The sequence below is a fragment of the Fusarium graminearum genome, chromosome 2 (genome assembly GCF_000240135.3).
Source record: "Fusarium graminearum PH-1 chromosome 2, whole genome shotgun sequence".
Taxonomy (NCBI): Eukaryota; Fungi; Ascomycota; class Sordariomycetes; order Hypocreales; family Nectriaceae; genus Fusarium; species Fusarium graminearum.
In genome coordinates this window covers 3,320,964-3,343,112 of record NC_026475.1, presented here as the reverse complement: position 1 = coordinate 3,343,112, position 22,149 = coordinate 3,320,964, and the positions used below count along the sequence as shown (strand labels likewise).

The following is a 22,149-nucleotide window of genomic DNA, read 5'->3' as shown; positions in this document are numbered from 1 at the left end:
AGATCGCCCTACCGGCGTCTTCGTGCAGTGGTCTAAGCCCTTGTCAACCAATGTTACTTTGATTCAAATGTGCTATGATTGAATTGCCCTAATTTATGAAAACCCCATCGCTCCCCAATTATTCAGAACCTTAGTCTTGATGTGAGATGGGTAAGATGTTTCAAAATCGACCGCCTTGAAATCCCTTGGCCGGTCATATTCAGAACGAAGCAAACAGTCAGAAATAACTTTGCCACCTCTTCTCGGCGTCCCGGGTATCTGCGTCATGTAAGGCGTCAGAGGATGTGAAGGCACGTCTTCGAAATGGTATGTATCATGGCCTGGCCGACACCGAGTTGTGAACGCCCACATGACCTTGTCCCAGTCGTAGATATCCACGTCGTCTCCTATGAGTAGAACTCTGTTTATGAGCATTGTACTCTTGCTTTTGAACAAAATGCCTCCAAGGCGTTTACTGAACTCCTCGGAAGTAGTTTGTAGTATCCTGAGCCTCTCTGTATCTACTTGCAAGACACACCATGTTGCTAGTGTTTCGACTGGGGCGAAAGCCTCTTTAATGGGAAGGCCATGTTCCTGACACAGAAGAAGCACTTCCGGAGCTGCAAGCTGAGCTGTTGTGTGCTAATGAAAGTCAATATGAGGTTTGGAATCGATGCCAAGAGCAGACAGTGCTTACAGATTCGTCGATAATGTTTCCGGGACAAGATATAGGCAGTATCGCATTGTCCCTGTACGTGATGGCGTCGACCCTAAACAGAGGTCCTTTACCACCTTCTCCATCAAAGACGAGCGCCAAATAGTCCCCAAAAGGGCCCTCTTTACCCTTCTCCACTAGCGACATGGTGCCCTCGAGTACGATCTCACTTGAAGCAGGAACAAGAAGATCGTTCATCTCGCATTTGACCATATCAAGTGGCTTTCCCGTCACTGCACCAATGTATTCGCTTTCTGAGACGCCTTCTGGGACCGGCATGGCTGCCACTATGGATGCGATGGGGGGGACACCGAGAGCCAATGCCCAGGGTATCTCTGTCTTTCCCTCGGCCAGCCACTTGTCTCGTATAATTGCATTGTGCTGTCCCGTGCCAACGAGACAGGTAAGATGGTTTTTGTTGTGAACCATGCCACGGAAAATTGACCAGTTTGTCCAGGACTTGTCAGGGGTCTGCAAAACGTGGATCCCATAAGTGGCTAGATATTTACCACCGTCACCTTTATGGAGATACGGAACTGGCAATGACTCGAGATCAACATCAGAACCAAATATCTTGTTTTGCTTGCATGGCCCTGTTGGTAGAATGTTGGGAGGGATGGGCTTGGCTGTTTTCCAGGAAATAAAGTGGTCTGAAATATCTTTCCAAGTAGCTGCAGCTGGTAGACCAAGGTTTCTTGCTACTCGTCCAAACTTTTCTTTGTCGTCTTTTCGGAGACTCGCAGCGTTGCCAAAAATACGCCACAGGCCATCTGTTGACCCTTTGACGTTGTTAAATAAAGGTGCTTTGTCGCGAATTTCGCTCACTCGACGACATATAGCTCCAATCTCAAGATGAGGGTCCACCTCTTTGTCGATTTCAGCGAGATCACCATCTTGGCGTAGTATGTCCAAGAACTTTCGAAAGTCCAGCTGAGCTTCGATAGGGTCGACCTCAAGCTGTTTGTTGGCTGTCGATATTGGTCTACTTGTCGATAATGCACGCCTGACGCCAGTGCATCTTGTAGCTAGGTTGATATAACGTCCCGAAATCGCCATGGCTTTGGATTGATGGAATCGAAATAGGGATCGAAGGGAAGGCTACAGGTTCTTTCATAACCAGAATGACTTACACGAACCCAGGACTGGCTGTCTCCACTATCACCCTCGCCTCACATTCCGTTCCGTGGGTCATGTATGCAAGAGCGGAACTTAATCGGAAGTCCGGAAGTTGGCGGAACTTAGTGTAATCACCTGATAGCACCGAGCAGATCGTGGGGAGTTGTTACGGTCTAGATGGTCCAATTACTTTGCATCCAAGATAAGCATCAATTTACATGCATATCACTTGCCGTCTCGTCTGATGACACTTGAATCAAGATTCAACACAACCAAGAAGCATCTTTTAAACAAATCACGAAATGCCGTACTCACTATCACTATGTTCACATATGGTCCGAAGGGTAGTCAATGTGACTTCTCCTCGTTTGCATCAGACATGGAACCAATCCTGTCGAGGATTCCGAATAACCTCGTTGGACCAGACAAACCAGCCTGATTTATATCAAGACACGACGGCATGTTCTACAAAGAGTGTTAAGTCATCCAAAGTACGCTTTCTGCCTCCTCGGCCAAAGCGTATCGTGGTGGGTATCACCGGCGCCACAGGTGCACCCTACGCTATCAGACTTCTCGAGATCCTCAAAGAACTTAATGTCGAAACACACCTAATAATCAGCAAATGGGCTCTTGCCACGTTGAAATATGAGTGCTCACTTACGGAATCTCAAATACGAAGTTTGGCACACAGCAACTACACCGCAAAAGACATGTCAGCCCCAATCGCATCAGGCTCTTTCCAGCACGACGGCATGGTAGTTGTGCCTTGCAGCATGAAAACACTAGCAGCAATCAGAATTGGCTTTGGCGATGAGCTAATCGCTCGCGCAGCAGATGTCAGCCTGAAGGAGAACAGGAAGCTTGTACTTGCGATCCGTGAGACTCCGCTCAACGACATACATTTGGATAACATGTTGTTCCTAAGAAGAGCTGGCGCCGTCATATTTCCACCCGTGCCAGCATTTTATACTCGGCCTAGGAGTCTCGAGGAGGTGGTCGATCAGAGCGTGGGTCGCATGTTGGACATGTTGGGGTTTAACATGGAAGGGTTTGAGCGATGGGACGGATTTAGGAAAGATTAAGGGTAGAAGCCGTTGTTATAAACTTTATCATCCATCTGATGTACAGGCATATAGTGTCCCTCAGTGCCCAATGTCTACTATAATTGAGAGTGTGGATGCAGTGAGACCTGTAACGGAACTGGATCCTTAAACTGTCTTACAATTGATAAATGACTGCTGTTCTTTTACTACTATGTATATCTGAGAGTAGTATTGCCTAGCCTGAGGATTGAAGTACAATTCTACAGAGTTAACCTCATCTAGATTGACAATTTGTGCATCAATCCAAACATGAACATTTCGTTTTTCACTACTCTCGTGTGAGCATGGTTGGATTTCGTGTGGGACTTTTCTGTATGTATCATCTGCGCGGAGGGACTCAGAACTCTTCGTTGTCTTCAACTTTCTTCTACGGGCTGGGTCATGAGTGAGACTCTACCAGGTACAGCCCCGTGCCACATGGATGAACTATTATCTATCCACGGCCATGATTGACATTTCTGTGGAATGCGGCTAAATTACCCTAAATGTACTAGTCTCGCCTCCATTTCAATTGGGATCACAACAACAACCTACGAAAAGACCTAACTAAAGCCTAGACTGTTCACCGAATTGCGGGGAACCTTGTTCAAAGACTCGGCATTAGTTAGAGCAGCCGTTATTAGATAAAAGTGTGACATATCACTTCGATTTTACCTCTTCTAACGTAAACATGATTCAAGTCAATGTCCGCGGCGAAAGAAGCGACGCAAATGCTCCAAACCTCTACCGTCGCGGTAACCCCCCTTCGCAAATCACCGTGTGTAATTAGCAATAAAAATGCCTTGGCTCTAACGCAAACATCTCAGTATGAGATTGTAGTTACTGAAGTTTAATTAAATTTATGTACAACGATTAATTGGCATCGAGTAAGTGCACCGTTTGGGGTCGACACGTTTACTGTGTCCACGTAACTGTCTTGTAGTAAAGGAACTCGTCCAAACCTTGGTAGCCGTTGAACCGCCCGAACCCGCTGCTTTTGACTCCACCGTGGGGCAGCGCAAACTCATCATGAACAGACATAGAGTTGATATGCACAGCACCAGAGTCGATCTTCTCCGCCAGTGAAAATGCTTTGTTGAGATCCTTGGTGAAGATAGAGGCAGACAGTCCATAATCCGTATCATTAACCAGCTTCAATGCCTCATCCTCATCGTTGAATGTGAAGAGTGATACACTGGGGCCAAAGGATTCTGTCTTGTAGATATCCATGTTCTTGTTCATGTTTGTCAAAACTACTGGCGTCATCTTGGTCGCTGCGCCCTCAACGGGTTGAGGGTCGCCATAGACTACTTCGGCCCCCTGAGCAAGTGCGTTGTTGACAAGATCGCGGTTTCTCTTGGCAGAACCAGCCGTCACCAAGACTGGCGTTGTCTCGGATGATCCAAACATGGCCTTTATCGTATTCTGGAGTTTGGTTTTGAATACGTCAGCAATGGATGAGTGAACGAGAATACGTTCTGTCGACATGCATATCTGGCCGGCCTAGAATTGGAGAGTCAATATAGTTAAAAGGCGTAGCTTGGGCATCAGGACTGACATTCAGAAAGGCCCCCAATGTACACTGGACAGCAGCATTGTCCAAGTCGGCATCCTCAAGAACCAAGGCACTGGCTTTTCCTCCAAGCTCCATCAGGACAGGTTTCAAGTGCTTCCCCGCGGTGGCAGATATAATACTTCCAACCTTTGAGCTGCCAGTGAAGTTAATTTTCTTGATATCTGGATGAGCAATCAGCTGGTCTGTGACCACTGCAGCATCAGACGGTTTGTGGAAAATGGTGTTTAGAACGCCATCGGGGAGTCCTGCTTCCCTGAACACGTCTGAGAACGCCCAGTAGCATCTTGGAGAGAGTTCAGGTCCCTTCAGAATAGCAGTGTTGCCAGTAGCCAGTGGGAATGTTATGGATCGAAGACCAAGGTGATAAGGGGCGTTCCTAGAACAGGTCAGCTGTGGTCTGATTGCATGAAAGAATATCTTACCAAGGCGCAATGCCAAGAACAACTCCATAAGGTCTTTTGAGAACAAGTGCCGATGTATCTGGGTGAATTGATACGGGTATCTGGCCCGTAACAGCTCCAGCAATCCTCCCGGCAGTATCCCTCAAGCCTTCGATGGCTAGACCGATAATGAACTCCTGGTATTCTTTGCTTGCACCGATCTCTTCTCTTATATAGCCAGATAGCTCGCCCTTGCGTTTAGCAAATATATCGGCAGCGCGAAGAAAGATATCCCTGCGTTCGGATGGCTTTGTCGCAGACCAGCTCGGGAAGGCCGTCTTTGCTGCATGTACAGCGTCGAGAACGTGTTGGTCAGATACTGTTGAACAACAAGAGATTTCCCTTCCTGCTAAGCATCCGATGACTGGAAACGTTTCGTCTGTAATGACGTCTTTGCCATTAATAATGAGAGGGACTGTGTGAAGATTTCGATGGCGAGGGAAGTAGAAGCTTTGGAGCCGGTTGCATTGCTTTCGGCCATGTTGTCTTACTCTAGTGATGGAGTTCATTTTCAAACTTGGCAATAACACAACCGAGATACAGAGACAGGATATCAGTTAACAATTTGGATGTGGGCTGCGGCAGAGGAGTCCAATAAACGAATAAACACTGTAGTTTATACGATGCAGTGCATACCACGGGGTTATCCAGTACTATTCTTCTCTAAAATAAAGTACACCATTCTAGCTGATACCACCAGTCGTGTCATGAGCAGTCAAACTCATGTTCGCGTGTATGAAAGGTAATCTATAGAATAACAACAGGGTTCGGAATTTTATGGAGAAAGTCAGGGTAGCCAGGGATGGTCCATGGAGTTGGTGAAAATGCGGCAGAATTTCCCCATTCGGACGAGATAGGAATGGAAATTAGTGGCTGGGTCCAAAACTATATGCTGTGGTATCCGTAGATGTACCTGTCTCCAAGTCCGTACAGTGAGGGGTTATCACAACGCTATGACGACGAGAGATAGGTCTATGCTTAGCGTGTCACCCGGCCGTTCCCACATTCATCAGGCGGCTTCTGTGTCTCCGCAAATCCGCCTCTCGCCCATGCCCAGTTCCTCCGACACCTTTAATCAGTTGACGCGCGGTTTGACTGCCCCCCACAGGAACCGGCTGGAATCTAACACCATGATGACAGATGGAGTTGCTTCCGTTGCAAGGAAGCAAGGGGCATGTCTGCGCTGTAAGCGGTTGAAGCGCAAGGTACGTTGGGTTGGGTTGGCAGACGCTTGGCTCCAGTTCCACACTTCCCAATCAGAACTGACTTATCTCTTCAGTGTGACCAGAAGCAACCACAGTGCACTCAGTGCAAGAAGAAGCACCAGGAATGTAGTCTGCAGGTGTTTCGCGTCAATACTGTCCAGGATTCGTCGTTACTGTTCAAGAGACCACGGCGACAACGTAATAGAGCTACAGGTTAGTGCTCGCTTTATTCCAAACAAACCGTGAAGGGAAAAAAGGCGATTTACTAAGAATGCTATGTTTATACAGACAGCAGTTCAGAAAAATCACCCGATGCAGCGTTGAATTACTTGGAAGAAATTTACGAGTCTTCTAAGCTACCACCTGACCCAGATTGTTCCCTTCAGGAGGATGGACCAAGCATCGCCTCAATTCATACCAGATCACCCCTACTTTCTGAATCTGAAGCATCAGAGTCGAGTTTGACAAAGTCATCGCACAATTCACATCGAGACCGCCATGGAAGCCCTGGCTCGTGTATTGAGGTTCCAGACTTCATAAAACAGTCTGTGTCAATCCTATATCCTCAATATTCCATTCAAGCACCGCTCACCTCTGGTTTAAGCAGAGATATAGTTGAGTCGCCAGCAAGACGCTTATTGTGGGACTACTTCGTCAATCGAGCGTCTCGGGTGTTTCTCTGTTGGGACCCAAACGATGCAAAACTGGACAAGGCATACCGCGATCCATATACAGATAATCTTCCCGTGCTGGCTGTTCATAGTCGACCTATGATGTTGGCTTGTCTCGCCTTGTCGGCCTTTCACTCAGCTGGTGGTGGCCGCAGTCGTGAGGACTTATCCCTCATAACTTCATTAATGTTGGAAGCTGCAAATGAACTTGCTGCTTCGCGCTGGCAGGGACCCCAGACATTTGAACGACTTCTCGGTACCGTCGGTGCGGCTTCTTTGCTTTATCTACTCAAGCCAAGTATGTATGCCGACATGTTAGCACTCAGCAGGAGTGCAGCTTTGTGTCTTGCGAGTGCCCCCAGCTGCAAAGCAACGCCGCCGTTGTATCAAGTCGTTATGCAGATATTCAGATGGTCTGACATATGCTCACAATGTTCCTTGAAGCGATACGTATCCATTCCCAATGAGCCAACCCAGCTTTTACTTGAGCTCAGGGACAATGAAAGAGCTTCAAACTTATCACCCTCTTACGCTGATTGGGTTGTTCACCCACTGTATGCGTTTCCGGAAGAGCTCATTGCTCCATTGAGGCGAGTTGCTTGGCTAGTCAGGTTGCGGCAACAAGGCTGTGTCATGATGGCCTCCGATACAACTGTTGATCTACCTGGTCCTCCTACCAGAGTGTTACAAGCAAGTCATGACGCATGTAGTACTGGAGATAACGTGCAGATATCTCCCCAACACTTCGACGAGCTTGTTGATCAAGCAGAAGAGATGCTTCACCTGGCCAGGCAAACTATAAAACGTGATAAAACTAAACAACAAAACCCACAATCAACATCTTTCCCAATGGCGCCAGATCTCCGCACAGATATCCAGCGTCTCGCCATTGCAATGGACTCTGCAATCATCATACTTCTTCTAACGCGACTAAGAGATAGCCCGTGGACAACACCGCAGATACGGTTTCACGTGAGGAATGTTGTTACGAATCTCAATGCCATTGATCCAGAATCGAGATTCTCCAATGGCATTGTCTTCCCGTTGTATGTAGCAGGCCTTGAAGCTGTAGACGAAAACGATCGGACCGTTATCATTCGGTGTATAAAGCATCTACCTGGACTCTGGTCGCAGCGGGAGTCACAGTTGGAGTCCTGCTTGAAACATGTCTGGAGTTTAAGGGACGCGAATCCTGGCGCCACTTGGATCTCGTGGATAGATCAAGGTATGTCTTGCCTGGACTAGGGTTACATGATTCTCACTGACATGAGCTGGTCCAATAGCTACAGGGTTCGAAGACTGTATTCCAGGCTGACAATTTGTAAACAGCTATATTAAGTGTAGTTCTACTAATAGTACGGGAGGTATACTAATGGTGAAGAGGCATCACTGATATAACTAAACATTTCCTTGTAGAAGAAGGAATAGATGAAAACGGACTACCTGTCTGTGGCAGACTCAAGTTCTCCGATACTGTTCAATGCGAGGTCCTACGAATCGCTTCTTAGAGTAGAAGACCCAATTCAACGATCCACAAATAGCACAGATTGCAATGACGGCACTCGCGTAATCTATAACAAATTAGCACCATGAAACAAACATACGCAAGGGGAGCAACTTACTCATACTGTTACCAGTCACAGGAATGGCCGCAGGAAGGATGAAAAAGACAGAAAAGACAATTCCAAAAATAACAACCAAGACATTTGCAGCCCATCCAACCGTATCAGGCACACGGAATGCTCCATCTCGAGGCAAGACGCTATCTGAACGTTTGTGCCATAGTAGGAGAAGTGCAGGGATCGTAAATGAGATAATCTGCAGAACAAGGCTTGATCCAATGACGGCCGAGAAGGCCGCACCAGACCCAAGATAGATGCAACCACAGATAAAAATGACTACTGAGTTGGCCACGAGAGCCCAGACTGGGACTTGGTGTTTAGAGTTGACAACTGCTAGGTACGATGACCCAGGTAATCCACCGTCTCGTGCGAATGCCCAGGTCATGCGAGATGCTGTCTGCTGCACAGCCGTCACAGCAAACAAAGTGATGATATGCAGCATTACATCAAAAACGGTGGCTGCCGTGTTGTTGCCTGTCGCCTGCCGCCAGAGCTCGTATATTGGCATGCTACAGTCAAACCGTTAGCTTAGACTTCCAGTCAAGTTGGTGGCAGCTTCTTACGTTGTAGTCATCAGTGCTTCGAGATTGGTAATGGAATAACACATGGCCACAGCGAATCCGAAGCCAGTAAGACAACCTATCGTAACGATTGCCATCATAGCCCTTGGCACAGTACGTTCTGGAGATGTGCATTCCTCGGCGAGATGCAGAACAGCATCGATTCCTCCGTACATAGACGCTGGGGTAACGAGGCCTGTTAAGAATGTGACTCCTGCTGGCCAACCTGTCTGGTTGTCGAATGTAGTCCATACGCTCTCAGAGGAGGCTTTGGAAGAAAGGGCGAGGCATGTAACGAAAATTATAAGGAACATGACGAGACTAAGAGCAACTGAGTATCTAGTTAGTCCATGTTCTACCATTTTGTCTAGTATGGGAGTACTCACAACCAATGCTATGTGTCCAGGAAGCTCTCTGCAAGCAAAAGATATTGTAAAGCAACAAGACCAGATTGATGGCCTGAAATACAAGAAAGTAGTGCCAGCCCTGTGGAACAAAGGTTTCAATGTAGAAAGCCGGAACTGCGAGGAGTAATTGTGACGATAGAATTGTGATGGAGGCAGCGAGAAAGGTCCACGAACAGACCGCAGCAAGACCACAAATATACGACACCAGCCTGTTGGACTTGTCGGGACACAAGATAGAAGTGAAGTGATACTGTCCACCTGCTGTCGGGTATACAGATGCAAGCTCTGAAAGGGTTATAGATACGGCGAAGTAGGCCAGCGTGACGATGAGGATTCCATAGAGAACTGTTACTGTCCCTCCGGCGGAGATGGCTATAGCCAACGATGTCGAGAAAGCGATCCAGCTATTACAGACGTTGAAGCCTAGGGCGATGATTTCCAGTGGCTTGATGTCGCGTCGAAGGACAGGCTCGAAAGCGCCGTTGATATTGATGTTGATAGCATCATCGGATAGTGACTCGGGGCACTTGGGTTTCTCGATCGTGCCACCTTGGTAATAGCATATCGTCAGCTTGGTTCTCATAGTCCATCACTGTATGTTTTGTATACTTATACTTACTTTTTGCTGACATCTTGTCGGTTTCCATTTTTAGTTGAATAAGATGTCAATTCTGCACGCCACTCTGTCCCGGGACCACGCCGTGTTATAGATATTACTTCACCCAGTCCTCACGTCGGCGTTCTGTTGCGAATTCCGTTTCATCAAGATAAGGGTTGGATCATAACTTAATGAGGATATTGTGCCGCCCTCGATAAAGGATTCCCTATGGACAAGCGTGCCAGGTGAATGATCGGCCAAGCCTATTACTAAAACATACAGATAGCATAAGCTTCGCAGTGTGGGGTAAATCAGATAACGTAACAGATATCCAACGAAGCTTGTCTATCCTTGTTCCGTTATTGCATTGTACTAGATTCCGATCACGCGGGACGTCTGGCGCTTGTGGGCAGGGGTCCACGATGCACCACAGAGCCGGGCCCAGCTGAGGCAGTTTTATGCCCTGTATCTAGTGCAGGAACGGAATGTTTTTGTTAAGACAGAGTCATGAGTTGGCGCGCAAAATGATAAAGATAAGTGAGGTGGAGGATTGGCAAGTTTGTGGAAACAATATCGTCAAGTACTGACTAAGACATCCTAGGTAACTTTGCCGCAACTCTGAGTAACCTTATCAGGGGTAACCCTCTCATTTACGCTAACCCATATGGGCAATTGTGCCGCATTCCTTCTCAGCCCAGAGATTAACAAGAACATTTTACCAATTGCGGCTGCATATACTCCGTAAATCACGAGACAAGATATGTTATAAAATGGTAACCAAAGGTTTCTTCCATTACTTCAAATTCTCAATACTCAGTATAAACGAAGAATTAAAAAATAAGACATGCCAGCTGCAAAACTTCAGATGGAGGGCGAGGTGCTTTCAGAGCGTACCCAAGCTCTGCTCCAAAAGGAGAAGACATACTCTGCTGGTGGCTTTGGGCCTCTCCCTGGCTTCATTGTCTCAGCCAAAGGCTCAACACTTACTGTAAGTTACGTTCACCGTCATTTCTCCCCTTCACTAGCGCCTCAAGTTCATTTGCTGATACATACCAGGATGTTGATGGTAAAGAGATAATCGACTTTGCCATTAGCATGGGCACAGTCAATCTGGGTCACTGCAACCCAACAATTACCAAGGCAGTTATAAACGCCATCCAAACATGTTTGTCACCTCCCCAAACTTCCAATTGAAGAATACTGACCAAAAAGCCTTCCAAACCAACATTGCTGTTCAGGACAGCCGATGGCCTATCCTCGCTGAGACACTATGTCAGAAGCTCGGCTACGACAAGGTTGCGTCCATGTGCTCAGGCGCTGAAGCTGCGGATGCCGCTGTTAAGATTGCTCGAAAATGGGGCATCGAGCGTAAGGGTATTGAAGCATCTGAACTGCTCGTTCTGGGATGCTCAGAAAACTACCATGGTCTTTCATCGGGAATTTGGCCAATTATGACACCTGGCTGTGGTCAACAAGGTATGTTTCCTTTCATCCTATGTCCAGATCTTTATTAATGAGTGGTAGAGTATGGAATTACTAGTACGAATGTTATCAACTTTAACCCTGAAACTGGGGACTCGCTTCGCTATGGACATGTCGAGGATTTTGAGCAGGTCATTGCCAAGCACCATAAGCGGATTGCTGCAATCATGATGGAGCCGATTCATGGGGGCCTTCGGTAAGCACCGAGAATTTGCATCCAAAATAAAAAGCAACAACGGCTAACGTATCAAAAAAGAACCTTTCAAGAGGAAATTGAATTCGCAACCAGTGTCCGCAAGCTCTGCAAAGAGCATAACATCCTGTTTATCGCCGACGAAGTGCGCATGGGATCTGGAAAGACGGGCAAATTCCTCTGTTCCCAGTGGCTTGACTGCGAGAAACCAGATATTGTCGTACTCGGAAAGTCTATCTCAGGTGGTGCCTTTCCAGCATCCTACATCCTTGGCTACGACGACACAATGACGCTTATCAGACCCAATCAGTCAGCCAGTACATATGCTATGGGACCAGCAGCGAACGCAGCCACTCTCGCCGCCCTGAGTCTTTATCAAGATGATAAGATAATAAACAGAGCAAGGGTTATCGAAGAGAAGTGGTTGAAGCTAACATCTACTTGGAGCTATCCTTTCATTCAATACTGCACCGCCCGCGGTGGTGACATTGTCATTCTTCTCAACGAGGGACTTGGAGGGGTCACTGCTCGTCGTCTTGCCCGTTTGGCTTACCAACGAGGTGTCCTGGTGTACCCCCAGAAGCCCCGTGTTCGATGCAGTATTGCTCTTACTGTCACTGATGAGGAGTTGGATCGTGGTTTTGGTATTTTGATCACGGTTATGGATGACATAAGTTCTTATGGCGACATACCAGGATCTACGCATGCTGTCGATGATGTTGATGCTGGCTTTTAGAGGGATATATATGCGTCGTAGGAGAATTTTGTAACTTTTATAACATACTGGAGTATTTAACAATCACCTGCCCTAACATTGGGGCATCCATATAGCATCTTGTTACGCTGCTTCGGTAACTGGATTATGAAAACCAGTTTCTGTATTTATCCCTGTTCTGTGATCTTGACCTCAGGATGTATATATCTAATGACAGTAGTTGCGCATCGTAGATTGCATATTGTTGTACCATCTCGTCTCTTCGTGGAGTGTTAGATCCAGTCTCGATCAGCATCCCTCAAAGAACTCAGCGAGATATAAATAAGCTTCCAACCAGGGCTGCATTGAAACAGCATAAAGCTTCGATTCGACCCCAGCCATTATGCTACATCAAATGTCTAGCGAGTAGTAAATATAAGAAAAGATTTAATTACCTATCAGCGCAGCTATATCACTTAGAAAGCAGAACTTATCTATTAAAGATAAGGAAGGCGCAATTAAATATAGCTATTATTAAGAATAATGTAAGAGGTGTTATTATAACTTAAAGCTTAAATATATAGCTATTAGATAATAATATATCTAAGACTTTAATATTATTAATAAGCAGTCTATTACTGACTTTAATATCTATAGAATTCTTTATATCCTATCTATTGCTAATATAAAGTCTAAATTTATATATTTCTAATATTTCAGTCTTTACTAAAGTAATCTACTAGCGACTAGGTATTATACGCGGTTTTATATAATGCCCTATTTGCCTATCCAGATGTATCTGCATATATAGTCTTAAGGCCCTTTAATAACACTTATCGTTAAATGTTTATTCTAAGAGACCTTTAACTGTAGTTCTAAATATACCAAATGAAATATCATTCTATTGTCTATTGACCCTATTGAAGGGTAATAGCGTAGGAAAACCTTTAAAAAGCTTCTCGACTGTAAGCGGTTTGGTATAGTATATTGAGAGTGGTGCTTATTATAGGGGTAAAGAAATATTACGTCTTGCGATTGAGTATCTCTAGAGTGAGATGAAGACTTTGAATCTCGGTGGGATAGAATTGCTGAATTGATATTTGGATTTTCACCTTTAAGTTTATAATCAGCAATGCAGCGTCTGGGTTTGGATCCGTGATCTTGGTGCCACCTTAATTCGTGTACACTACATCATTATTTAACCTCCCACTTCCATTGCGGCCGATAACACCTCCCTTTATTGGACTTAGTAAGATACGCTACAGTTGCAATACGAAATTAGCCTAACACCAATGACACATACGGTCATTGCGGCGGAGGTTCGATCTGCTTAAACTCCTATAGTACTGTCCGTCCTTTTGAACCTAGTACCAAGAGGTACGCATCCTCGTCAACTTTCAACGGAAGTAGCTCGTACACTTGCGGTATCGGATCCTTTTTAGCTATATGAAGGATGGAGATATGATAACCCCCGCCTGCTTGAGGTGTGACTGCAATAAGCTGCTCGTGCCCCTGTTTTGGGGCTTTAGCAACAACTTTATCGTTGCCATCACATCCAATAAAACGTCCTGAGGTCTATTCGTAGAATCCAACGAAACCATTCAGTTCCGTATAACACCATCGATAGCCTCCCCAATGATGGGGTATCTTTTGCAGGAGAGGCTTGCCGTTAATGACCGATAGATATCCCCCTGAGAGTCGGTCTCGAATGATGAACCAGAAACCGGCAGTAGGAACAGACTTGAAAGGCGTCATATTATCGTACGCCTGAAAGTTAATGTCAGGTGTTATCGTGGCTGGTGTCGGACAAATTGAGGATGACGTTATTGATATCGCTTTGGCACTTTCGTCTGCCCTAGATAACTCGATTTATTCGACTTTGAGTAATGCAAATTCTGCGGTTAGCCTAATTACCAATGAACATGATTTCTCTATTAAACTTATAGGTTGATGTACTTTCTAATTTCTGCTTTATATAGGTATGAACGCTTCTGCTTATGGTGCTGGGGAACTTATTATAACTAAATATGATGCAGGAAAGGGAGGGTGGTATCAGCAGCCACTCCAGGAGTGACGTGCACTTCGCGATAAAAAGCATACCATTTTGTGTCTGACTCTCGACTTCTATTGCTCAACGTACGATATCAGGAAGTCTAAACTAAGATGACGTTGGGATGACGATTACATATTTAAGAATTGCATTAAACGAAAATGACAATCGTTCATATCGTCTAGTATAGGGTAATTTGAAACGTGCATCCGCATCCTGCTTAAGTTTTTATTTTATTTTTGAACATAAACCACTTGTGTAACGTATGGCTTGCACCGTTCGATCACTGCGAGCTAGATATAGACTAACTAATCACATCTAAGTTAAATACCGCTGTAGGAACAATCGTCAACTTTCAGGTACCATACTGTACTACTGTACTAAGGACTGCCTGTGATTTACTAAACTATATACTTTTCGTCTTTGCGCTAGCCCCTGTCATCATTACGTTCATGAAATTATATCCTCTTTATTCGTGCATGCTGGTTGGTTTTTGAACGCTGCTACCGCTTCTGCCCCTCGTTCAGGGCTACTTTTCCTTTCTTTACTGTTTCAAAAGGTCTAAATCTTGCTGTTGCTGCTGAAAAGCCATAATAAACGACGAGCTGTCCATTCTGAGTATCTTTATGTGACTCGGATTGACAAAATAACTGATAATGAATGAAATGAGTGCTTATTTTATTGCGGAGCAAAATTAGAAATTAAGGCGGGGACTGAATGGTGAGCTTACAACTGGTGCCAACTACCCGCGCAGATCTCAACACCACGACCGATTAGGATAGAAAGCGAAGAACCTGTGGTACTTGCACTAGGATACACTATAGCCTATTAATATATTATACCTGTGGAATAAGGTGATATGTATGAAACCCACAAGCCTACATCACTGTTATCTACCCCGCAACCAAACTCTCACATCTCCACGCTTCCAACGACTAGAGGCTCCACGATTGCCGACTAAACAAGAGCTTGGCTCAGAACGGATAAAAGGGAAAAACGGAGTACTGCAAGCCTTGTAACCGATGTTTCGTTACTACCCACGCTCTCGAACAGCATCTCGGAAACACACTATTCAACTTGAAGGAAAGGCATGTCAAGGACGAGCATGAAAACTAAATGGTGATCTCAGACTTGAGATGTATTAGAAGGAAAGATAGCGTCGAGGATGATTTGGTCGACCTCCCGTTGTTATTAACATACAACGGCCATGTCAGTGATTGGTAAGTGGACGTCACTCACTCGTAAGAGTTGTGTCATGTGCGGCATTTTGAGAGGGGAAAATGTCCTGGTTGCTCAGAAATAGGAAGCACAGTACACTTCTAATATATTTGTTAACAGTCTTGAGAAGAATGCTTAACGCAGTCTAACAGACGTCGTAGTCGAATAAGAGCTAGAAAAAGGATATATGCAGTATTGTTATAGTATAGTTTGAGGTCTCAACCTAGTCAAGTGACAACTGTCTCGTAAGTCTTAGCATATCTGTATCAATAAAACACTGCGCCCATCTAAATTCAAAAACTTAAACTAATGTTAAGTAAGCAAGTCCGTCTACGGACAGATTTCGTTGATGTAATGTAGAGTCATAGGTTGCTGAGCACCCGTTACCCTTGATGATAAAAGTTTTGCTTCTGAAGAACCCCATTTCGTGATAACGACAAGATTTGGAGATCAGTATGGAGAACATAACAGACGCCAAGCCGGACACGATTGTCGAGATTGCTCCAGATGGCGACCTCATTTTGGTAGTCGGATCAGAAGAGACGAAGCTCCGTGTTCATTCCATGTTGATGATGGCCGTCTCGAAACCCTTCTCTGTCATGTTGGGACCAGATTGGAAGGAGGGCCATGGTATACGCGACCACGATGGGCTGTCCGAATTATCGCTGCCTGATGACGATGCTGTTGCACTGGAAATTATTTGTTCTATCATTCACTATCAGAACAAGAAAGTACCTAGAACTCTTCCCGCTTGTGATTTCCTCGCAGTTGCTGTTGTTGCAGACAAGTATGGTTGTATGGATGCCTTGACATTCGCAAGCGAAACCTGGCTCCGGATCTCTGGAGATGAACCTGAAAATCTGATGCTCTTAACTGCTGCGGCATACCTCTTCAACAATTCGCAAGCGTTCAATAAGATCACTGGAGCATTGGTAGTTGACTATGATGGACCTTATCTTGCTCTTTGTGTCGATGAAATTGAGTCTATCATACCGTGAAAGGTATTCTGTAAGTACTCCGAAAATCGATTTGTTATATTACTGGCTAACGAATTCATAGGTTTATTAGAACAGCAGAGAGGATTCGCACGACTGGAGATATCGTAAATTTTTATAGCAGGAGGCGGGACTATGTCATGTCACAAATGTGGGTGGACAAGCAAATATGCGTATGCGTACATGAAGTTGTTTGAAGGAAAAGACCTTTGGCCAGAAGCTTTATCCCGTATCTCTATCTCCAAAGCACTAGAGAAGGTGGAAAACATGCCAGATCCGATTCCAGAAGAGCGAAATACGCAGTGCCAGTATGCGTACAAGCATGAACCCCCGGCATACAGAGAAAACCGTCATGGAAGCCCTGGCTCATGCATTGAGGTTCGAGACTTTATAGACCAGTCTATACTTAAGGAGAACCTCTCTAATTAGGAATAAACTTATAAACCTAGTATAGTGCCAGATCCCCTACGTGCAATAAAGATAGTTCCTGTCACCTTAATACCGACGCCAGAGCCTGAGGGTCTAGTAAACGGAACAGCCCGCTCCTGCACAATCTTCTTCATTACCTCAGCGGCCTTCTCCTTTTCCGCCTCGCTCCAAGACTCAAATGCCTTCGAGCCGAACCCATGAGTTAGAAGATCAGCGACTCCGTCGGCCGTCTCGCCGCCTAGATGCACGTCGATTGCAGTGCTGGTATGCACGTCGAGCCCGGCACCTGACAGCACGGCCTTGGTATGCTCAGGGTCGAGCCACATGTCGGGGACAGGCGGCTTGAACAGCGTATGGTCGGGGCGGATCTGCGCCTGGACCTCCTGAATGATCTTGATATGTCCCATCATCTTCCAGCCGGTGATGATGGCCACTCCATCGGGGTGAAGTGTGCGCGCTATCTCTCGGGCGCCCTTTTCGGCGTCGGTGAAGTACATAAGGCCGAGGTTCGTAATGGAGTGGGTGAAGGTGTCGTTAGGAAAGGAGAGTTCCTCGCCGGTCATGACGGCCACGTGGACATTGGGATGGGAGGAGAACCGATCTCTAGCAATACTGACCATGTTCTCTGCGACGTCGATAGCGTGGATCTCAGGCCGGACCCCGGACTTAAGGATGATGTCAGTCACGATGCCAGTGCCGCATGCGTTGTCGAGGATCTTGGACTCGGATGTCAGAGGCTTTAGGTCCGTGATGGAGGAGATGGCATGCTGCGCGAGTTCACTGGTAGCTCCGCCAGTTTTGGCTTCGTACTTGTCTGCAGTCTTATTGAAGTGCTCGGTAGCGGTCAGCTTGGGAGCGGACGACATGGCGGCAGAGCAAATAGCTAAAGCACGACTTTAAGATAACACCATCGGCATATTGTGACAGGTTCGCAGATTTATATTTCGTATCGAACTCTATAATAAACGCTTTAGGTTTACAGACATTACAGTAATACTCTAATGATATTCAGAAGTTAGAGAAATAACTATTTACTAATCATTCCGAGGCACATAATTATACCTAACTTAAAGAGGTTAAAGGGTAGTTTATGAGGTAACGCCAGTCTTAGGCACTTATCTATAATAGGCATAGTCTCTCCGGAGGCCCTCCGCTCTGGACTGAAAAGTAGAAACCCTCCGTGGAAATTTATGTAAAAGCTCCCCTGCTCTAGACTGAAAAGTAGAAACCCTCCGCGGAAATTTATGCAAAAGCTCCCCCGGGTAGTTTAACTGCTTTTTGTGCTCTAGGATGTTTTCTTTACTGTTTTTGTCTTGTCACTTCTCCGACTATTAATTAAGAAAAATTGGTTCCCTTAACAGTTAGTTAGTTTAGAATCTACCGATCTACCCGCTTAGAGAGGATAACTGCATCCATATATTAGTTCCCGCATAGTTACAGTACGTAGAATCTTTAGAGCTCGTCTCGGATATTGCAGAAAGATGGTGTAAGTGCTTGCAAACACGCAAGTCGCTCCACATTAATTAAAACCAGAGGTTCCTCACGACAGACATAGCACTAAATATATCATTCGAACTCATTAAATAGGATTCAGGGGCAGTAGATAATGAAATATAGGTGCGAGACAGTGCTTGGGCTATGCTTCCCTGGACTAAGGATAACACATACTACTCCTTTTTGTACCTCGACGAGGCACTGACACGAACTTGTCAGTTTCAGCTTCCAATTATGGTCCTGGAATCAGGAATTGAATCACTGGAGCACAACATTGTTATACTGGTTTTAAGGGAAACAGGCGATTGTTTTAAATGGGCTGGAATGATTATCTTACGGCGCAAGAAGAACAAGGAGAGAGCAAAGCTAACGCTATATCGAGATGAGAGCGGGAAATGGACACAGCCGACATTAACACCTCACCGTCAACAGTTTACCTGGTGGAAGGAACTCAGTAATTAAACGATCCTATTTAAATAGGGTAGTTGATAGAATCTTGTAAGGTTACTGAGTGGTGTCTAAACTGGTAAATTCCTTTTCAAGTTATTATTACGTATCTGGAATTCTAGTGCTCTAGGCATTATATAAATCAAGCTCTTCTTCCATGTCCGTACGAGTTCTGGTTCTTCTCGTCTCATTATTGTTCATTAGAGTTTTGTTGAAGCCAGGGCTTCTGCCGGTCTTGTTTATCTCGCTTGAACGATTAACAGCTAAGTCAGTGTTCTGGCTTCATGTGCAGAGATTCTCGATACTGACAACTTAGTCTTCGGCCGGAAGGTTGTTAGATCCCTATACGAAGGACCTGATAAAGTGCTGAAGGATATTACACTAGCGAGATGACGCAGAAAATAAACGAGGGGCCGCTGACTCGATGTCAGATTTCTCCTCCCAAGGGGTTTGAAAATCCCGATTTTGCGGTCATGTTTGGTATAAGAAACAGGCCTGCCGCAGGCATTCGTAAGCTCAATGCCCGTAGGTACTCGCAGATCTTTAATCATATAAGTTTTCCCTCACTTTCTCTAATATGGAAATGATATGCCTGTGTTCAGATGATAAATGTGTATTTACCAAGAGCCTATACCAGCGGACAACCTTTCTCAGTTATGAGTCTCTTGCATCTATAGCTAAAACCTACTTTGTAGTGCCTGATGCGGCAACAGCTACCGATGCCATACACGCCGCCTCGCAACCTAATAAAACCTGATGACATGTGGCGAAGGCCACAAATGACGAAAGGCCGAAGGTGAAAACCGAAAGCCCATGACCAACTGCGTGGCAGGATGCCAGGGAAGCAGTACAAGCTGCCAGGCAAACCGCTGACCCAGCAGCGAGGCCTCTCCTTCCGGCTGAGGCTGTGCCAACCAGAGTGAGGCAGGACAAAAGAGCAGTAGAAAACTTCATATCTTGGAAAAAACATCAATATCATCTTTCATAATCCAGTTTGATAGAGGCAAGTTAAAGTGCAAAAGGAAACAGAAAAAAGTTTTAGGGGGTTAAATGATATAAAAGTGTCCCTACATACAGTTACTCGAGCGGCTAAGGGAGATGCTATGGTTATAGTTGATAGTTGATTAAATTTGGATGTAGGTTACGAACATCCTGAAAGTCACCTAATTGCCGCAATAGATTTGTTAAGAACCATATGACCTACCAATTTAAAAGATAAACATTTCACAGAAGCAACAAAGTAATACAATACAAATGGCTAGATAATTTTAAACTATAGCTTGTAGAAAATCAGCCTAGCACGATCAACAAGAAGCATTGTTAGATATCCTTTGCCCCCAAATCCGCAGTGACACCAGCGCCATCCTTGATATAAACCTCATGCTTCTGTTTCGACATCTTAACAGGATTGGCACTCTTAAAGATCTCATCAATCTCCTCAAGAGAGCGACCCTTTGTCTCAACAAGAGCAAAGTACATCAGTCCCCATTCAACAAAATGCAAAATGAGAAAAATAGTATACGTCTTCCAACCAATTTTCTGAAGCGCGACCGGTGTGGCATAAGTGTTGATAAAACCGGAAATACCGCTGAAGAAGCCTGAGGCCGCCATACCCTTGGCTCGAATATCGTTGCGGAGTATTTCGCTTGGGTAGAGGGACTGCAGAGGTGTCCAGCAGAAAGACCAAAAGATGCCGTACAGAAAGATCATGGCAATGAAGGCGTAGCCCATTGATGTGCTAACATGACCTTTGGACACGGCTGCGATGACGTTGATGGGGATATATACAAGACCTGTCAAGAACGTGCCTGGGAATGTCAGCATTGATTGCATTTGCGATGGTGGAAAACTTACCCCAAAGAAATAGACGTCGGCGACCGAATTTCTCGACTCCGAATGAGCCTGCCACACCACTGAAGAAGCCGAAAATAACGTTGACACCATTGAGAAGAAGCTGTTGAGAGGAGCTGGTGATACCAACATTCTCCAGAATGACGGGCATGTAGTAAGTGATGACCGAGCCACCGATGAACTGAGAGAAGATAGCGACGAGGAAAAGCAAGTACATTCGTCGTAGGTTCTCCTTGTTGTCTACAAGCATGCGGTAGTCCCACCACTTCTGACTGGCTTCGATTTCTGCCTGATATTCGATGGATGCGCGCATCTCTTCGAGCTCTAATTGTACAACTGCTGATTCGGGGTTGCCGTTACCGTGATACTTGATGAGGACGGCTAGGGCCTGCTCTTCTTTCCCATGGCTCATGAGCCATCTTGGGCTTTCGGGGATGAACCATGCTCCAAGCAGGATGATTGCCCCGGGGACAACTTGGATCAAGATGGGAATTCTCCATGACCAGTTCGAAGTCAATCGACCTGTTCCATAAGCAGTCCAAGTCGAGGCTGGCAGAATGTTAGTTACATATCGGCAAAACTTGTAATCTACACTTACTAAGAGATCCGATATACCAGCCAAAAACATTGTAGAGACCAGTGAGAGTTCCACGCCAAGAAGGGTAGGATATCTCGACTAGATAGATGGTAGCTGCTGTAACTGCAATGTTGCAGCCAAACCCTAGGAACAGTCTGCCCGCCATGAACGTTCCGACGTTCTGAGCAACGGCCTGTATGACGGTGCCGACGATGACAAATACTGATCCGGCGATCATGCCGTATCGACGGCCAAAGAAGTCAGACGCGGGAGCGGCGACGAGGCAGCCGAGGATGTTTCCGACACTATAAAGGGCAAAGACAGCTCCAATGGAAGCACCTTGCATTTCAGTGTTGAAGAAAGCATGGAATGGGTCCATGGCATTGATAGAAGACATGATGGTTCCGTCGAAACCATTGCCGCAATTGTCTATGAATATTAGCATGTTGGAGTATATAGGTTTGGCCTGGCATACTTAGAGTAACAAAGGCAACGATTGCGTAAAGTTTGAGAACAGATGGTGCTGTTCGAGAGAGGTTGTCCTTGGCAATGGCATCGCTGTAGGCCACATTCTGGACCTTTGCGGTCTTGGATGCCACCAGGTCACCAGTTGCCGAGCCGGGAACTTGTTCCACAGTATGGATTTCTTCCTTCATTGCGTTTTGATACGAGGAATGTTAGAATTGAATAGTGGAGATGGCTGATCGACACTTTAACATTATGCTGGGGACGACTGCAACTTAAGTAT

At 45.7% G+C, this 22,149-nt stretch overlaps 9 protein-coding genes across 9 annotated transcripts; 4 read left to right on the top strand and 5 right to left on the bottom strand.

The window, feature by feature from the left end:
- Nucleotides 1-93: 93 nt before the first annotated feature.
- Nucleotides 94-1,750, bottom strand: FGSG_04669 (uncharacterized protein; the record flags this gene model as incomplete). Its single annotated transcript, XM_011322596.1, has 2 exons — nt 94-621; nt 677-1,750. The coding sequence occupies 2 exons, from the start codon at nt 1,748-1,750 to the stop codon at nt 94-96; spliced, it is 1,602 nt and encodes a 533-aa protein (XP_011320898.1).
- Nucleotides 1,751-2,142: 392 nt separating this feature from the next.
- FGSG_12202 (phenylacrylic acid decarboxylase) lies at nt 2,143-2,892 on the top strand (the record flags this gene model as incomplete). The annotated part of the gene is made up of 1 exon (XM_011322595.1): nt 2,143-2,892. One exon carries the CDS (start codon nt 2,143-2,145, stop codon nt 2,890-2,892), a length of 750 nt encoding a protein of 249 aa, XP_011320897.1.
- Nucleotides 2,893-3,807: 915 nt separating this feature from the next.
- On the bottom strand, nt 3,808-5,389 carry FGSG_04670 (uncharacterized protein; the record flags this gene model as incomplete). Its single annotated transcript, XM_011322594.1, has 4 exons — nt 3,808-4,395; nt 4,451-4,844; nt 4,891-5,227; nt 5,281-5,389. The coding sequence occupies 4 exons, from the start codon at nt 5,387-5,389 to the stop codon at nt 3,808-3,810; spliced, it is 1,428 nt and encodes a 475-aa protein (XP_011320896.1).
- Nucleotides 5,390-5,861: 472 nt separating this feature from the next.
- On the top strand, nt 5,862-7,586 carry FGSG_04671 (uncharacterized protein; the record flags this gene model as incomplete). Its single annotated transcript, XM_011322593.1, has 4 exons — nt 5,862-6,113; nt 6,188-6,326; nt 6,402-7,082; nt 7,465-7,586. 4 exons carry the CDS (start codon nt 5,862-5,864, stop codon nt 7,584-7,586), a joined length of 1,194 nt encoding a protein of 397 aa, XP_011320895.1.
- Nucleotides 7,587-8,242: 656 nt separating this feature from the next.
- Nucleotides 8,243-10,020, bottom strand: FGSG_04672 (uncharacterized protein; the record flags this gene model as incomplete). Its single annotated transcript, XM_011322592.1, has 5 exons — nt 8,243-8,355; nt 8,407-8,915; nt 8,970-9,297; nt 9,353-9,922; nt 9,993-10,020. The coding sequence occupies 5 exons, from the start codon at nt 10,018-10,020 to the stop codon at nt 8,243-8,245; spliced, it is 1,548 nt and encodes a 515-aa protein (XP_011320894.1).
- Nucleotides 10,021-10,815: 795 nt separating this feature from the next.
- Nucleotides 10,816-12,382, top strand: FGSG_04673 (uncharacterized protein; the record flags this gene model as incomplete). The annotated part of the gene is made up of 4 exons (XM_011322591.1): nt 10,816-10,959; nt 11,066-11,447; nt 11,496-11,649; nt 11,710-12,382. 4 exons carry the CDS (start codon nt 10,816-10,818, stop codon nt 12,380-12,382), a joined length of 1,353 nt encoding a protein of 450 aa, XP_011320893.1.
- A 3,124-nt stretch (nt 12,383-15,506) lies between these two features.
- Nucleotides 15,507-16,606, top strand: FGSG_04674 (uncharacterized protein; the record flags this gene model as incomplete). Its single annotated transcript, XM_011322590.1, has 3 exons — nt 15,507-15,610; nt 15,818-15,853; nt 16,063-16,606. 3 exons carry the CDS (start codon nt 15,507-15,509, stop codon nt 16,604-16,606), a joined length of 684 nt encoding a protein of 227 aa, XP_011320892.1.
- A 434-nt stretch (nt 16,607-17,040) lies between these two features.
- FGSG_04675 (uncharacterized protein) lies at nt 17,041-17,898 on the bottom strand (the record flags this gene model as incomplete). The annotated part of the gene is made up of 1 exon (XM_011322589.1): nt 17,041-17,898. One exon carries the CDS (start codon nt 17,896-17,898, stop codon nt 17,041-17,043), a length of 858 nt encoding a protein of 285 aa, XP_011320891.1.
- Nucleotides 17,899-20,293: 2,395 nt separating this feature from the next.
- Nucleotides 20,294-22,057, bottom strand: FGSG_04676 (uncharacterized protein; the record flags this gene model as incomplete). Its single annotated transcript, XM_011322588.1, has 4 exons — nt 20,294-20,781; nt 20,828-21,373; nt 21,423-21,830; nt 21,877-22,057. 4 exons carry the CDS (start codon nt 22,055-22,057, stop codon nt 20,294-20,296), a joined length of 1,623 nt encoding a protein of 540 aa, XP_011320890.1.
- Between the last annotated feature and the right edge of the window lie 92 nt (nt 22,058-22,149).